Source organism: Aythya ferina (assembly GCF_964211825.1).
Source record: "Aythya ferina genome assembly, chromosome: 3".
In the NCBI taxonomy this organism is placed as follows: Eukaryota; Metazoa; Chordata; class Aves; order Anseriformes; family Anatidae; genus Aythya; species Aythya ferina.
In genome coordinates this window covers 30,419,507-30,437,586 of record NC_140298.1, presented here as the reverse complement: position 1 = coordinate 30,437,586, position 18,080 = coordinate 30,419,507, and the positions used below count along the sequence as shown (strand labels likewise).

At 39.7% G+C, this 18,080-nt stretch overlaps 1 protein-coding gene across 15 annotated transcripts in view; it reads right to left on the bottom strand.

Annotated features, from left to right (window-relative positions):
* The window catches only part of LOC311433862 (uncharacterized protein), a 443,722-nt gene that overhangs the window by 266,498 nt on the left and 159,144 nt on the right, over positions 1–18,080 (bottom strand). For 6 of the 15 annotated variants that reach the window (XR_014691003.1, XR_014691004.1, XR_014691005.1 and 3 more), the window contains exon 5: positions 4,356–4,457. The exons of the other annotated variants lie outside the window; for them this stretch is intronic. Coding sequence is in view for 3 of the 6 variants with exons in the window: in XM_084513517.1 (XP_084369643.1) it covers positions 4,356–4,457 (102 nt within the window). In the remaining 3 variants the exon portion in view is untranslated. The remainder of the gene's footprint in view (positions 1–4,355; positions 4,458–18,080) is intronic. 15 annotated transcript variants of the gene reach the window in all.

Here is an 18,080-nt window from a genome sequence, read left to right as displayed (position 1 = left end):
CATTTCTCAGCTTTTAAAAAATGGGAACTGTAATAGCAATAACTTCATGTTACCTGGGGTAGAAAGAATTCTTATGTGCACATCTGGTCTTCAGAGCATAAATCATAACGCATCTTGTTTTGAAGTTCCAATCACATTAGGAAAGTATTAGGACACTTTCATAACTTGCCATGAATTTTAATTTCTATGGGTGAGTAGTTTCAGCCAAGCCACATTTGGCACAATTGGAATCTTTTTACCGTGCTTTGAGATCTACATGTAAAGCAACTAGAGCAAGGAAGTTCACATGTAGCTCCCAACTCCAGAAGAGGGCATAAGTCACCCTACACCAATCTAATCAACATCTGGACTGCTCTTGGTACACAGAGAAATTAGCTTAAAGCTACCTGTTTTGTCCAGCAGTTAATGCCAAGCTGCAGACATGCCTGAAATACAGGTCAAGATTCAATAGATGAATTTAACAAGAGAAAAAGAAGTACTTTTTATTCTATATTGGTTATTTTTAGTGAATGTTGTCTCTGATTATTTTTGGAGACTGGGCTTTTTTCTTATTGTGCCAGTAAGAAGAGATAAAATAAAGCCTTTGGAATAATGACAATGCAAAATGAGCAACTGTTCTGTGGATACAGACATTTAAAAAAAAAAAAAAAAAAAAAAAATTCCCCAGTATTTGCTGCTTTATCAAGTCCTATATAGTAAAAAGCTCTCAGAGGAAAATGGAAAACACTTTTAAAGGACTATTGTTGCCAACCCCAATTGAAGCAAAAACAGTATCATTAAACAATCCAAGAGAAAAATATCCAGCTGCAATCAAACACCTTTTCAGCAACCTGAAAGTGAAGCTATTTAAAAGAATGAAAACGGCTGACACTTCCCCATTGCTGTCCCTTGACTCATCTGTCTAGATGAATCATGATCAAATAAATCCACATATTTGCAATCCTCTTTTTTATAAGGCTATGAACAAACTGCATTACCATACCATGGAGATTTCAGAATTCCAGCTAGACCAAAAATTTATTTCCAGTGTCCCATCTACTTTGCAAATTACTGCACCAAAACTCTGCAGCATCCCCTCAGTTTCCTGCAGTACTCATTTTTCTGCTGTGCTTCAGTGAACAGTTCACCAGCTGCACCTTTGTGCATCAGAATAAGATGAACGCGGAGCAAGCTTTCCAATCATCAAAATGAGGAAATCATTTTTCCTTTCCCCTCCATCTTTCCTGATATCCACTGACTGCCCCAGGTGCTTGCAGAAAACACGGTGTGTTCCTCTGATTGCCATTAGGAGACATGATGAAGCTATAGTCACTGTAGGAGAAAGTGCGCTTTTAGCTCACTGCCTCTCTCAGCTTCCACCTCTCGTTCCTTACGTCCACACTCTTTTCCCTCAGAATAGACTATAAGTATCATACTTTCTTTCTTAAACAGATAAGAAAATTGCACATTTTATACATTGGAATGTCTTGAAGCTTTAGTCTTCCAAAATCTGCTTCGAATTCTTTTCCAGGAGTGATAAAGCAGGATCAGTCCACAGTAGAGATGCCACATGTATCCACCTAGGGTGGCTGCTAGCAGCTCATCAGGAGTCTACAGTTGGCTATATGGTTTTTATCACAGTCAGGAAATGTAAGAGTCTGTGCCTATTGGATCTAAAATCCATATTTGAAAAGATATTCTGCATTCTGGTCAGAAGAAAGACATTGTACAAAATATCACAGAAGAGGCAAGTTGGATGGTATGTTTACCACCACCACCACTTCTTAGCACTGTGCAGAGTCTTGCATGGAGAGACAACTAGCCAAAGCTGAAGCAGATCGTACCTTGCAAAGGATGGAGAAGACCAAAGCTAACATGTAGCCTGAGTCCTGCAGTCCTCCCAGACTCTCTTTTCAGTCAGGGGAGAAAAAAGCAGGAAGATATTCTGAAGAGTACAGTCTAGATGCTTTTTCTCAGAAAAATTTCTTGTTGGCAGCTTTGCTGGACTGCTTGGTGAAAAAGCCTAGTGATTAGTCACCAGTCTTTGCCTGGTCTGTTCTAAATTGTATTCTTCTTCTTGTCATAATGTTTCCCTAATACACATCTTCCTTTCCCACATTTAAACAGATTTTAATCATTTGCAGTCTGATTTACAAACTACTCAAAGCACTCTGCAGTTACATTTGTGTTCCAGACCAAAACTGCCCTGGAAATCAGCAGGATGACAGCAGCCTCCACATCCCCCCAAGAGCAGAGAGGGCACAGTGAAAGCACCACCAGCTGATGACACTTGCATTCAGAGCAAGCAGTCTTGGATGCAACTCTTACCACCTGGTTTTACCCATGAATAAGGAACCTGAAGAATGGCAGTGACTGACAAATGCTATTGGTAGCACTAAGTCGTGTCTTGAGAACTAGCCAAGCTACAGATACTACACAGAAGTTTGTAACTGGTCCTTCCCTGAGGGAAATGTATTAATTTGATTAGTGTTCAGCCCATGTTCTTTTCATTAGCTATTACTGGCCACGTGGGGAAAAGGGCCTGCTGTGCACAGGTGGCTTGGACATCTCTTCATGCTCTCAGGACCTCCATTTATGCCACTGGGACAGTTTATTACATGCAGGGAAGTGATCCAAATTAATTTTCTCTGAGCTAGCAAAACCATTTAGTTTAGCCTTGCAAAATAAAACAAAAACATGTAGTAATGAGAATGGCTGAGGCTGCAGAAGCTGGGTGAAGGTCTTTGGGGCTCTTTAACAAGACTGCTTGGAAGCGCTCTGCTGGCTGCCATTTTACAGCCCCAGTGTGAGAGAACAAAGCCAGTTTGTTCACGCCTGAACTCTTCTACTCTGTTCTACTTCAAATGGTTCCCCACCACCTGCTTCAACTTTTGCTGGAATATTTTTCCCAGTCCCATCAGTAAAGCTAGCTCAGTCCATACCGCCAGTATAAACACAGAAGAAACCAACATGGAGATTAAGGAATGCATGCCTGCAGTCAGAGTTACTATTAAAAACTCACTGTTTGCTAAATTTCCAAATAGAGTGACATCTAAATAAGCTTCCAAGGCAGAAGTCATCACAGCTAGTCTGGTTGTTTGCCACCACAGTCCCAGAAGTAGCTAACACCTCACCTCACATTTGCATGCATTTCCAATGCAAGTCAGGGGAAAACATAAGTAAAGCAACAACTGTTTTTAAATTTAGAAAATCACTATGCACCCCAGTTTTATGCAGGCCTATGTTCACACTTCAAAAACATATTCCCCATCTCCCACAGAAGATTAATATTTTTGGTAAGAACTCTGAAAAATAACTCTGATTCAAGGTCTGGTGTCTTCCACAACTCCTATCTCAAGCTCAAATTAGCCTTCACCCCCAACGTATTACATCCTTCCAATTGATACCTAGAGGATCAATGCTATGGGAGAGACCTGTGGTTGAAAGTATTTGCAAAACTAAGCCCAGCCTGGGCATTCAGCCCTTGAAGAGGAAGCTGGATACCAGACAAGTAAGCTTTCAGGGCAAGCAGGTGCTGCAATGAGCATCCTCATAAGTGTCCTTTGGTTTAGGGTTACAATAGTTCGTGTTACTTTAAAAAAATGTGTCTAAAAATAGACTTAACACACAACAGTTAGCTTTCATGCAGAAAAGTACAAAAGAAATTATTTGTCTGGAAAAGTACATTTTTATGGAGAGAAACACCAATCAGCCTCATCTCACCCCCTGCTGTGGTGGAACCTGAGGTACGAGGAGGCAGCCTACTCCTCCATGAGAAGCCCCATCACTCTCATGCATCTGCACCGGTACCTCCCACCACTGCTTTCCACAGGCTGCCTCACCATCCTCTCTCCCTCACTCACTTATCTCCAGGAAGGGAGCAGTGACAGGAGGGAAAGCCTCCCCACCCCACAGAAGAGGGCTGATAATCAGGAAGAGCAAACCAGAGCGACCTGCCAGGTGGAGCCAGCCATGGGAAAGCACCACATGGGGATATCTGGGCTTCCCTGAGCACAACACCTCATTGTGTGCTGGGCAAGGCAGCTTTTAGCACTGCTCATACCACAGGCTGTGGCACAGAGCCCAAATGCTCACTTTCACTGTAGTTGTTGCTTAAGAGGTCTACTGGCTTTCAAAGTGAGCTTACACAATCCATTTAATTATTTTATTAGCACATATTCATTTATTAGAAAGCCCTAAGCTCAACAAGCAAGGAAGTAATTGTATGCCAAAAAATACTTTCGCAAAACTAAAGCCTCAACACTACTTTTTGATGCTAACATTTTCCCTATCCCATTTTTGTGTTAACATTTCACAGTCCATTCCTAAATGTTGCAGAAGATCCCCAAATCCCATTGAGGGCCATCCAGACTTACCACTTTGTGAAATGCAGCTCTGAATAATATGAATATAACGTTGTGAGGGAGCACTGGGATATATTCTAGTGTTTTCTCTCTTCTGATCCATCTATGACAAGACTAGAAAGCAAGCAGAGAAATTCTCTGTGGAACATTATTGTACTTAATGGGGGTACACTGCGGTGGATAGCTGAATCCTGACCTCCTTTTATACTGAGTCTCCACTACCTTTTTTTTTTTCTCTCTCTCTCTTTACCAGGGCATGCCATTGTAAAAATACCATAATGAGGAAAACTTTTCCCATAATATTGTTCTGAGAAGTCCCCTTTTTCATATTACTATACAGTTGCCATAACGACTTGATGCAACATCTTAGTTAATAATCATTTCTCTGCATCTTTTTTAGCATTTTAGTTGTCATGACAACAACATGCATTTTATTTCATATCTATTTCCCAACACTCTTGGATGTGTTTTGGTTGCTTTGAATGAAATAAGACTCAGTATCCACTAAAAGGATCAGAAAGAAATCTGATGCAGTATCTAGCAAATAAAGCATCTTTTTGGGAGAAAACAATCATCTAAAGCTGTTGTATAACAAGGTATTTCAGAAAAGACATGGTTAACAAAAAGTTCAATGCAAATACTGAATTTGTAACATCCAACATTCTGTCGGAGAAAAAGCAATAGCTATTGATTGGGGGGGGGGGGGGGGGGGAGGGAAAAAAAAAAAAAAACACAGAGAGACAGGAGTTGTTTAAACTACAGTAGGTATATTTTCTGTGGGTAGCTTATAGTGGAATATTGGTTTCAACCTCTCTTGCCCTACAGCAGGGTCAGATATTTATGTTAGATCAGAGTGCCATCAAAGCACAATGATGGCATTTTGCTCTCATATATAACTTTAATCTAGAAGAATTCTGAACCTCTGCAGAAATAAAAAAAAAAAAAAAAAAGAAGAAGAAAAAAAACTTTGTGGCAGCCTGATATTGACTTAAACTATATGCTATGGTAGATATTTATACTTCATTTTTAGTTATGAGGTGGTTGTCATGAAAGCGTGACCTAATGTGCAAAAAAGCTACCCAGTCACACTGATGCTTTTGCTGTTGAATGTCAGAAAAGTGTTTATAAATTATAAACCAAGATTTATAAATTATAGTATCATAAATTATAGTATCAAAAATATTTCATTCAGGATCATTCATACAGACTAGACACAGGCCACTAAGTTCACCATGAAAATAAATGTTTACAGAGATGTCAGGCCAAAGACTGTAACAAGCCCCAGTCTGTTTTTTCCTTCAATTGGCACCAACGCGAACTTTGTCACTGGGAACCTACCCATTTCCCTCTGAAAGGAGTGCCACTACCTCATCACTTGAAGTGAAGACTGCAGAGATCTTACACTGCTCAGCTTTGTGTAGCTGTCTGAATTGTAAAATATTTACTAGCTGTGAAAACTTAAGATCATCCCAAAAAGATTTCCAACTACTTCCTACACTACATGAGAATATGCTTTCTGCATTTGCAGTCATTACAGACATTCTCTCAACCAAGGGAAATGTTTTAACTTTCCCTGAATATTTCATGCTTCTTCTCCCACAGTGTGAAATTTGGAGTCATCCAAAGTGCAACACGTGGTTCCTAGGGTACAGTAGCTGTAATGGTAGAAACGGTAAAGCACATACGTGTAGTTAGGGAGATAGAGATTATGAATTTTAGAGATATGAATCTTCATCTTCATTTTATTTCTTCTGTGAATTTGTATCATGTGTACTGTAACACAGGTGCAGTTTGGCTCCCTCATTAACATTTTCTTCAGTCCCAGTAAATCCTGTTGTTCAGGCATCCTGCTCTGGATATGATGCTATCTCTAGCCAGCCTACTTCAAAAGTACACAGAGAAGCAAAGACGTAGCAAAGACAGGGGTTATTTGATTTTTAGAAATATGGAGAAAGGAAATTGTTTGCAAGGAAATACAGAAAAGGCTAGAACAGAGTGAAAGGAGAAAGTGTAGAAAGTAATGAGCAGATCAGACAGATCAATCTTTTCCTCTGCAAAAGAGCTAGGCAATAAATCATCAAAAATTAAAACAATGCTTTGTCACATTATCAGTGACTTTAATAGACAGAAAATGAAGAACCAAGCTAAAGAAAAGCTGTGATTACTAGCGATGCAATAAATGAATTATAAGCCTTCATGCTCAATTATAAACTGCAAACCAGGTGAGACTGGAAATTTCCTATCATGGGTAGCGTATTCCAGAGTTCTGCATGAAAAAGTCTCTCTGACTTCATTCAAAACCCTCTGGGGCTGAATGTGAAGGAAACAGGATGCTAGCATGTAGACCACTGAGTCTAAGATAGGAGCACCCAGGTTCCCGTAAGACCTCTCAACATTTATAAATTTCTGTGTACTTCACTCTCCTAGCCCAGGCAATGCCGCTTCTAGGTACGGCATACAAAAGTATAGCAGGGTAAGATGATCAGCTGCAACACAGGCAACAGCTCACACGCCAGCTGGAAGCTAAGCACTGACGCACACTCCTTAAACCTATCCTTCCCCTCACACAGCACATGAGTCTTGAGAAGCTACTTTGTAGTTCTTGAAACAAGAACAGTTTGTCAAAAAGACTTCTATTTTCAACTTCTGGCATGAGGAGCTGACACAGAAATCTGAATAGCCAAGTAACAGACGTGAAAATTTCATTTGTTTCTCATGTACCCCAATCTAATTCAAGTATTTTGGGCACATGAGGCATTGAAAGGCTACTACTCACAAGACCTGAGTGGTAGAAACTACCAGGCACATTGGCCAGCTTGCAGACAAGCAGATACATAACGAGCATGTAGACCAACAGTGATAGAAAACAGTGTGATTTGTACAAACACGCAACATGCAATTAAGAGAATTTGAAGAGAAACTAAATTAACATCTAATTGCTTGGAAGGGAAATAGTGAGATACAACACGTGAAAGTGAGCGAACAAAAATCTTTCTAGAGAAGAAATCTCTGTGACTTAAGTCTCACTGCTAGTAATTATAAAGCAGCTACATGCAGAACCCGTGCTGATTTATTGATCTTCAATTGACTCTTGGCTCTCAAAACGCTCTTAACAATTACCATTTGCTTTAAAATACTCCAAAGCAGCTTAATGTTTACCCCTTAGCAGTATTTATTTTGTGTGAATTAAGAATTTATTTAGGAAATACATTAATATGAACGCTTTGTATTATGAAATGCAGTCACACAATGTTTTAAAAGAAACAAATGCTCAATACTCTTCCTGATCTTTATAATGGGTTCTTATAAATTGCATTTTATCCCAAAACAAATACAAACACTCTTGCTCCTCCCCAAATACATTTGTACAATCTTATTTTTCCAGTTTCAACACTTACCAAAGCCAATCCAGTTTCCACAGTTACTGTTTTAGCTAGATGATAACAATATATCTCAAAATCAATTTTCTTTCAAATCATCAATATCAACACCTGCTCAGTCTTCCTTTTAGTATTTCAAGTAGGAAATACAACCTTTTTAGTTTATAAAGGTACAAATCTCCTTCAGTCATCACTTCTGCAAATGAATTCATGGCATACAGCATATAAAAGGGAAAATATTAGATATCGCATTTTTATATCTAAGTTTCAAATGTATTTTACCTGAACATCTCTCCTCTCCTGCAATATTAAATCAGGTTGTCTATTTTATTCAGTGCAAATAAATAACAAACAAAAAAACACCTCAGCTTTTTTTCTTATGCTAGATTTTCTTCTCAAAACTTATGAAGTAAAGCTGAAATGCAAGTTATAGCTACAAAGGTCTGTTCTAGTTTTGCTAGCACTAACCTATTATATTTCAAATATAACATACTTGAGAGCATTTAGATATTAAGAGAAATTCTGCAACATCTACTAATGTTCTCCACCAAGATGCACTGAAGACATGTTTCAAGTTGGTTTGCAGAGCCTGGCCTCCTTTTAAAGTAGCCAGCTCTGAAACTGGCCACTAAAAGTACCCGAGAACCGCTTCTTGAATCACGTATTACAGTGCCAGTCCCTTGATTGCAGTGTACCAGATGCTGGAGTTTATTTTTAGATATATCTTAGTTTTGTCTCATCATGTAACAAACAGAATTGAGAAAACAAGATTTAATAAATAAATAAATAAACAAACAGAAAGGCTTAATTACCTATAAGCACTTAGATATTTCCAGGCCTGTGGGTGCTTTCTGTATGTGGAAAAAAACAAACGGGACTTCATGCTTAAAGGAAAGAGGCTACCAGTTATGCTTCCTATGTTCCTACAACACCCTAGTTCACATGCTTATTTTCAGAACCAATACAAAGCAACCACAGGGGGGGGGGGACAATATGACGAAAAAGTTGTGATCATAGCATAGCTCAACTTTATCAGACGTATCTTCTGAAATTTCAGTCTCTAAATATGAAACGTAGGACTTGCCAGCCAGTACCTAGCACAGCACAGAAAAAAAGGCAAGCAGAATGGCTAGGAGGCAGCCTCTGTTGCCTGCTGACCTTTGCAGATCAGACAGGGACCCAGTAAGTCTTAAGGAGCTGCCTCCCCAGCCCCACTGGGCTGCTCCGCATTGCATCAGCTGTGATAAATTCCAGCCTGGTGATTTGGCAGGATGAGATTGCCAGAGTGTACCAGGGATGCAGCAATAAACCTTCTCTTTCCAATTCTCCTTGACACCTACAGCTCACTGGAGTACACCTCCATGACAGAAAAATGAAATATAAATTAAAAATATTAGTTGCCTGCTTAGCCAGTCTTTGTGGCAGCCAGTCTAGCAACACAAAACAAACCTGTGAGGGCCAAGAGACTGCCCCTTAAGGTAGTTTCTCTGCAATACTGCTCTACAACTGATCATCTAAACTGCCAGAGAAATAAAAGCACACCGCTTCATAGCCATCTGACCACTACAAAACCAACCCAGTAATCTCAGAGGCCCAAGGCTCAGATGATTGCTGGTCATGGCTTTAGAAAGGAGAGACAGGCATTCACATTTGTGGGCGAGAGGAAAGGAGAAGGAGGCCACTATACATTTTCATCAAGAAGAGAAGGTGCATGGGGGGCAGAGTCCATGCCATATTAGCCCCTTTAAACAATTCTCAAAAGTAAGAATAAAAAATACAAATACAGACAAGAAGTAACACAGTGATTTTCACAGCCTTGTCCGAGCATCTTCTGTGTGTTATGCAGCAAAACCCCATCACTTCCGGGAAACGTCCACAAATGTACTGCTGTCAATCATAACACATTATAAAAACACAGCTCCTGGTCACATCATTTCCTTGATGGCTAGGGAAGACAACCAAATTTCTTAGTGTGACAGAAGTCTTTCTGGGGCAATTTGCTTGCATTATTTGTAGCAATACAGAACACTGTTGCATCCATAGAAAAAAATTGCCCTTGCTCACAGTGAGCAGAGACAACGTTATTATTATGCAGAATCACATTCTGTGTCATGGCAACTGGGAATTTAATATTATATTGCTGCCTTTTTCCAATGAACTGATTCGTTTCTTTGATAGCAGTGCTAATTATACCTTTGACAGAACTGCAATTAAATTAACAAGATCATAATTTACCATTGACCAATATCAAGCAATTTACTTCAGACAACTGACAATTAGTTAGTTTTCCAAAAAAAACCCTCCAGAGACATGATTTGCAAGTTCAGCTGTTAATCTAATTGAAGCCCAAAGAGTACTGTGATTGCTTATCCAAATGTTATGTCATGTGCTAGGTCACTGCTACCCTTTGGACATCTTGGCATCTTCACTGTTTACTTTTAAGAAGGTATGAGGGAAGAGGATACAATGAGTGCTATCAGTACCATCTCCTTTAGAAAAATCAAAAACCACCCCCAGTTAATATATATCCAGCTCCTGGCATGTTTTACCACAAGACGGTGCAAGAGTTATGAGGAAATTAATATATTTTTGCTGATCCAAGATCACACAGCAACTTGCAGGGAGTATTTATTATGTTCAGTATTTATTTTGACCCTAATTCAGTTGAAAGGATACTAAGCTTTTTCAAGCAAGACTTTTGTACTTATGTGACTGAATTTTCAAATGCTGAAAAGCCGTTATCTCAGAATATTGGGTTTTACTGTTTGCTGCTCAAGTTTTTTTTTTCCTTTTTTTTTTTTTTTTTAATTTTTTTTTCCATTTATAAGCTCTTGGGAGAAACTCCAGAGCCATCCTTTCTGCAGCATAATTATCTAAAAATTTAATCAACACTCCGATTTCTACTGCCTGTTTAGAAGGTTTTTCCATCTTTAACTGAGCCCTTTATGTTTTAAACTGTTTAAATAATCATTACTAACTTTTTTTTTTAAACCCTTAGCAAGCAAGCATACTATTAAAACATCTGTTCCCTATGATGACCCAGTGTGATCCTGGTGCTGGCAAAATGTTCTGCCACAAGTGAGAGCTTCAATGCCCTGTGCCAGGCAGACACCAGCCACCTCTGTAACAGCACGTCAGCACCCCAGAGAGGGACATCAGGAATAAGAAGTATGAATTCCAGAGGTCTGGTTATACACCCTGAGGGATTTTCATTTATAAGAGCAGCTATCCTATTGCATTTCACTCACCCTAAAGGACACACAAGAGAAACACGTCCCATAACATTCATCATGTATTTACTACAGTCAGTCTGAGAGCACATGAACTTGTGTCTCAGGTGAAAAATTTAGAGCTTCAAATACAGTCTCCAGAGAGGTAGTGGACAGTCCATAAACTGATAATTTCTTACTTATGCTATTGAATATTAATGATGGAATAAAAATATTATACCAGCTCACAGGAATTGTTAAGCTTCACTGAGAAGATGAGGACTACAGCCATAACCATCTAAATGAGATGGATACTATTCAATCATGGCTAATAAACACAGTAACTTCACATTAGCACTGTCAGCATTTAAGGGGAAAGATCCACTTTAAATTAAGCTGGCTATCTTAGTATCATAGACAACTCCAGTCAGGACACTGCACCAATGTTAGAACTGCTCCAAAAGCCTTGGGACTATGGGCAGGCTCACTGTAAAGACAGCTAAAATTAAAAAAAAAAAAAAAAAAAAAAAAAGGCCCAAGATCTACAGAAGCCTATTTAGTATCTCCAGGATCCACTGAGCCACTTTACAGCTGAGAGGACACAACTCACTTGAAAAAGGAATGTGCAAATGGCTAGAGATTCAGAGTACAACTTGGTGGGAACTCCAGCTCTGGCTCCGTCTGCTGAAAAACACGAAGAGAACAGCCAGCTCAAGCCTCCTGTACCTGCACACATGAATTGAGAGCTTGTTCTGCTAAGTAGTGCCACTGAAATCAATTGTTTGAAAAGAAAAAGGTGATACAAAACCCAAGATTGGTACAAATTCTACCAGCTCTTTCTTGGAAATCTTTCCACTGACATTAAATGACATCAGTTCAGGTCATGGCCTCATGCTATTAAGTACAACTCATTAGTATCAAAAACTGATCCAAAATATACGAGTGCAGACAGGAATAACTGACACCTCAACAGATGACTCATTCACCTGTGTCTGAAGCATGTGTATTCCCATGGTGAGTTTTGCTAACATTTATTTGGTTGGTATTTTTACTCTCTCAGCATGAACCACTGTGTCACTGTATCTTTCATCCGACACATTGTCACAAGAAACAAATAAATGTATCCCCAAACTTGAAAAAAATTATTCAATTTCCTTGAAAACAGAATCCTGCCTACTAATTTTCTATTCCAACAGCCACCACCTAAACAAGGGCTGGCATAATTATGGTCACAAATAAATCAGCAGCCTGGGATAAATTATCTTTTTTTTCTGTTTGTCATCCTCACCTCTTGTAAAGTATCTGTTCATTCAGTGTGCTCTTGTGCTGATTACATCAGACTGTTAAACTACTTGTAGGCAAAATATTTTGACCCATTCGTCATATGTTCTTCCTTGGCTTTAGCTGGTCCCACTAGGGTAACACGATAGTCCTCTGTTCCCTGGAAGAGGGAGCCTACTAACCAGCAGTAGTTAACTAACCCTACATTGTAATTGCCCAACTACCACTGCAGAAACAAAGCAGTTTCCACAACCATTCACTAACAGCCTAGCCACTTGTTCAGCTCTTTAGGAAAAGTGTTTGAAAACACTTCTTCCAGCCACCTCTGATCTTGCACAAAAAAAAAAAAAAAAGCAAACAAAAAGCAGAGGCCACAGCTGAAAGCACAGGTATACTGCTGTAATAAAGACTGACAACCTCACCTGCTTTGTACATGTTCCACTACAAAATGGTTATATGTACAGAAAAAATGAGAAAAGAATCTACAAAGCTCATTATGCTTTCCAGTAGATGTTGACTTATGCTCTTATCCATCCTTTTGATTGCACCAAAGGATAACTATGTAAGAAGATAAACAATCAAGAAGAAGAGTGGAGGCTGCATTTTTCTGCTGCTCTCCGTCTGCTATAGGTCTTCAGCACAGCCAGCAAAGACCTGCATTCTTTAGGAAGCCAGAGCTGACCACGGCAGTGCTCTTTAAGAAGGCTCAATGAAGTGAACATGGCTGTTTGCAAAGCAAGACAGCATCTAGCAGGAGTCAAGGCATCACACTCAATGTCCAGCATTAAAGCACCGCCTTGAATCAACAACTTTGCCAGCCAATCCAACTCACCCATAACTTACTGGGACATGAATGTATTTTCAGGCTCAAATTTCTATTACAAAGCACTGGGGAAAGCATGAGGCTTTGTTTTTCATTTGTTTTAATTTGGTTTATGGGTTTGTCTGTTTCCGTGTGGTTCTTGTTTTTGGGGGGAGAGGTGTATTGTGCTTTTTTGGGAGTTGATTTTGGTTCAAATCTCTTGAAATGGGCAAATTCTCCAAGATTCAGTGGATTTTAGCTGCTCTGGACAGTACAAGTTGTTCAAGGATGCACTCTGTTCAAATGTAAAACAGATTTCAGTCCAAAAAAGCACAGGATGCCTGGGAGGCTTATTTGGCAACAACAGCCATGCATGACATTGTTCAGTAAAATACATCTTTTCAATTAAAATTTTGTCTACTGGAGGCTTACTTAAATTACACCAAACAGTTTTAAAATCTACAGCTCCGTGATGTGTCAGAGAACACATGTTCTGTTATTTGGAAGCCTTTCCACAAGCTGTTAAAATCACTGGTCCGGATGCTTCCTTCCAGTGCCTGCCATAAACGTGAAGCGAAGTTGCTGCAGCCAGGGAACTATCCCACTTCTGTACTGCTGAAATTGAGATCAAGATTCAACTCATTATTTGTCATTAGCAAAGAGGAGGAGGAGGACTCATACTTTTTCAAAATAATAAACAGTGACAAGCACAGTGCTCTATAACACATCTATTTTTATTTTAAATAGTTTATCCATGGATGAAGAGCTTGAAGAAAATTAAGCTTCATCAAAAATCCTATTCATGCTTTCCAAACTGGAATGAATAGTCTGTCATTTCACTTATGCAGCTCTTTCAATTCTGTGCTTATGGAACAGTGGTTTTCTGATTTGTTTCTTCCAGTGTGGGCTACTGATTGTGTGCTGCAGTTAAAGCCTCTTCATCTTGAAGAAAAGTTATTACTAATGCTTTGTGGGACGCCTGAGCTACTGTTGAGTGTCCAGTAGCTTCAGCAGTTCATCAGACTGAAACTAGGAACACACAGCGGGTGGGACATCTGCCTGGAAAGCTACAATAGCATCAGTCAAAGACACACACACAAATTATAATAATGACTCATTATAAACTCTTTGTGCCTCTAGAAGAACACACATCACAGCTTGCTATCTTGTTATCATCAAGAAAGTGAAAATGCTGCTAAAAAATGGGTGTAATGTATGTTCATGTAAACGTCCAAGTTTATGGAAAAGGAAGAAAGTGACAAACTACATCAAAGTAGAGGAAAAACACACAACACTGATGAACAAGAAAAGGCGTGCGGAACTATGTACTTAGCTGCCTTTTTATTTTTAATCTGCTTGGAAAGAGCTCTTTTTTAGATCAAACTGTTTCATGCAAAGATGTGAATGTGGGAATCCGCTTACTTTTAAGTGAGAGATAGTTTATATACATGTATATTTATGTGTATACGTATATATGTATATGCTAGACAACAGCCATGACTGTGGAGAATTTCACATTATTTGCCTTTTCACCTTACGAGTAAGATTTTGCATCCTCTAGGACCTCCTATCCATTGTCCATGGCCCTCCTTACATGTCACATCAAGGTCTAAACAAGTTCACGTAAGGTGTTTCTTTTGGGGGCTTTTTCTCTTTGCCACATTTAAAGTGCATTCCGGCACACTGCAGAGACTGAGGCAAGCCATAGTTCACAACTGCAAGCACAGGATTTAAACCTTATATTTCAGAATGGATTTGTGGTGAAATAACTTCGATAAACACTTGAACTGGAAGGTTAAATATTTAATAACGAGTCAAAAGGAAGATTTATTGACTGGAGGTCAGAAGAGTGGAGAGAAAATTCTACCTTGTGCATCCCCCTGATGTACTCCCAGCCTGAACTAAATCCAGGAATAAAGGATGACCATGAAGTCAACACCACTTTGAGAGGTATCTGGCAAGCAAATATCCTTGCCTTAGTCAGGTCCTCAACTCTGAAGGCAGAGGGATTTAAATGCTAACCAACCTCATTGCAAAGGGTTATCCAAAATGTGCACTTTACAGGGGAACACGGCTCTGTGAAGAACTGATTTCTAAGACACATCAAAAAAAAGAAAATACACTAAACAAAAAGTGATTAACCTAAAATGATCTTCCTTGAGGCAGCTTACACAGAACACCAGGTTTTGGAAGTGAAATGCTAGCCTTTAAGACATCATTTACAAAGCAGAACATTTTCACAACAGTCTATCCTCTCTGTGCCCCTTGCCAAGAAAGTATTGTCAAAGTGGTCTCCATCTCTCCTGCTGATATCCTGCAACAACAGAAACCTTTGCAGGAAGGTAGATACATAATCAAGTTTCTTGATCACTTCAGCCCATTGCAGCATCGCTGACAGATACTGCAGATGGCCCCCTTTCTGAAATAACCCTTATGTGTATTGCAGTGACACTCTTGAAAAAGAAGGAAACTTGATATGTATGAGCAGCAACATGCACCAAGACAGATGTCATTATAGCATATTAAGAAAGAAATATCATGGATTTTTATTTTTATTTTTTTAATATTGGCTAAGTGAGTAACTGAGAAAGGTAAGAATGTCATCCTGACAATCTTTCCCTTTGGTTAAGGTCATGGAAACACCTTTCAGCATCCTCGTGAAGGCTATTTACTAGCACACAGTATAAACCACTGCTTTCAGCTTCCACATCAGCTTTGTGCTCCATGAGAAGTGCCTCTCCCCAGTTGAGCTTTCTGAATGCTATCATGAGCACAGTCAGCACAGCCAAATCACAGTACACACAATGTTAAACCCACTGTCACCTCAAGGGCAACTTCTGGCGTACACTCCCTTTCATATTAATCCAACTTTTCCTTCAAACAGTGCTGTGATCCATTTGTCCACCGGCTTTTCCCAGCTAAATTCTTCTGAATAAACTCTGCACCAAATAAGAGCTGACAACAAGCAGACATCAAAAGTGATGAGTTCTCCAGACCGGTTAACTATTGAGCAGCAGGCACAGCAAAGGAATCACATCAGATTTCCTATGCAACAAGGTTTTTTCTTTCAAGAAAGCATCCTAGTCAAGTGAACTTAGGAAAATAAAAAATAATACAATATTAAAAAGAGAAGGGAGGAATGCTCTGTTTCTTAGGAGAGAAAAGGATGGCTTACAGAAATTAAGAAATTAAACATCTAAGAATGAACACTCAAATACCAAGCAATGAGAAAATGCCAAAAAAAGACCATAAAATTATTAACATCTGTAGATGTCTACACCAGAGGAGGTTTAGATTGGATATGAGGAAGAATTTCTCCATGGAGAGGGTAGGCAAGCATGGAAACAGGCTGCCTAGGGAGGTGGCGGAGTCTCCATCCCTGGAGGTATTCAGGATACAAGTGGACATAGCTCTAAGGGGCATGGCTTGGTGATGGCACTCATCAGGTCAGGTCAAAGCCACCCTAGGTGTCTGTACCCATCAGTGCCAGTGGGAGTGGGGCTGTGGAAAGCAGCAGGTGCCAGTGTCTGATGACCAGCCCCACAAATCCTGTTTTCTGAGCCTGATCCCGGGGACTAAATGCCTGTTGGCATCCCCTGGGGGCAGTGCTGGAGCACAGCTTCCAGCTGAGCTTCTCCTAGAGAAAGCTGCCTTGTTCAGTCTGAGGCCCCATGGATGCAAAGCAAAGCACAGTACGCAAGGATGGCAAAAGATTCACTTCCAGTCCAAACTGTCACAGCAGCATAGACACACGCTCAGATATAGCTAGTTTCCGTTCAAAGAAAACATAATTCAAACCCACAGAATTCATGACCAACAGCAGACAAACAGCCTTGAATCCAGTCCTCTGAGAAGAAGCCTACAAAGGTCCTTTGAAGCACCACCTGATCCCAGTTATGTCCCCCCCACACACACGTCCAAAACAGGGAGGTAGTCTGACCCCTCACCACCTCCTTTAGTTCTTCACTTGTTTCCCTGGAGCTCAGACCAGGCAGCCGCATCTCCCTAAAAGACGCTGAATGTTTTTATTTATGGTTTCACATTCCATGATGGTTTTAAATCAGCATTTACTCCACAGACAGTCCAATCTTCTCTCTCTTCTCTCCCAAAAAGCAGCCTGGCATTTTAACCCAGCAGTCCGCAATACTCACTGGATTAATTTAGGACAGTGGGAGTCGTTTACCACTTTAATCTCACTGCATTTAACAAAAGGGGATAGTGCTTTTTATTGCCAGCTTAATTTGAATATTTCTGCTCCCAGCAAGACCCACCAAAAGCAGGATCCTCTGCTTGAGAAGCTGTCATGCTTATAGTCTTCACAGGTTGCTGAACTCCTGAGACACTATTTTTCTTATCACCCTTGCCATTATCAGGTGTTTATAACATACACTACAGGAAACTACTGTTATTGAAAATAATACCATCTCTTGTAGGAAATAAGGACTTCATTGAAACATGAATGTTTTGCTTATGCAAATACATCTAGCAATAAAACAAAGACAACAAAATCAATAGCAAGAAACAGGCAAAATCATAATACTGAAGAGTTTTCCATGACACATCTGCTGTTTTTTAAATGTGACAATCTGTTTATTGCAGGAGCTGCTTCCTGAAACCCAAGCTTCCTTTTCTAATACCAACCACCTCCAGCATTACTAAACCTTTGGTTATTTCCTTCCCTCTGGCCCTTCCTTTTCTGCTTTTATAATAAGTATTTCTGTAGCCTAGAACAAAAGGCACTAAAACCTTCAAAGAGTCCAGTGCCAGTTTCCATAAGGCATTAAAAAAACCCTGATAATAACAGCAATAGTTAATACAGTCACAATCAGAATTGAAATTATGCTCAGTTAGCAGTATAATTTCACAGCCCCATAAAACCACAGATACGTATGCTGGCTCCCTCAAGTGAGTTCTCATGGATTTATCTTTATTCTTTTTCTTCACTTTATATTTTCCACCTTTTATTCTGTTTCCAGATAGCATCTTCCTTGTTGATTTCCAGCAGCACTCAACAATAACACGAAATTGCTGTGATGTTGCCATGTATTAACAAAGCAAGTCCAAA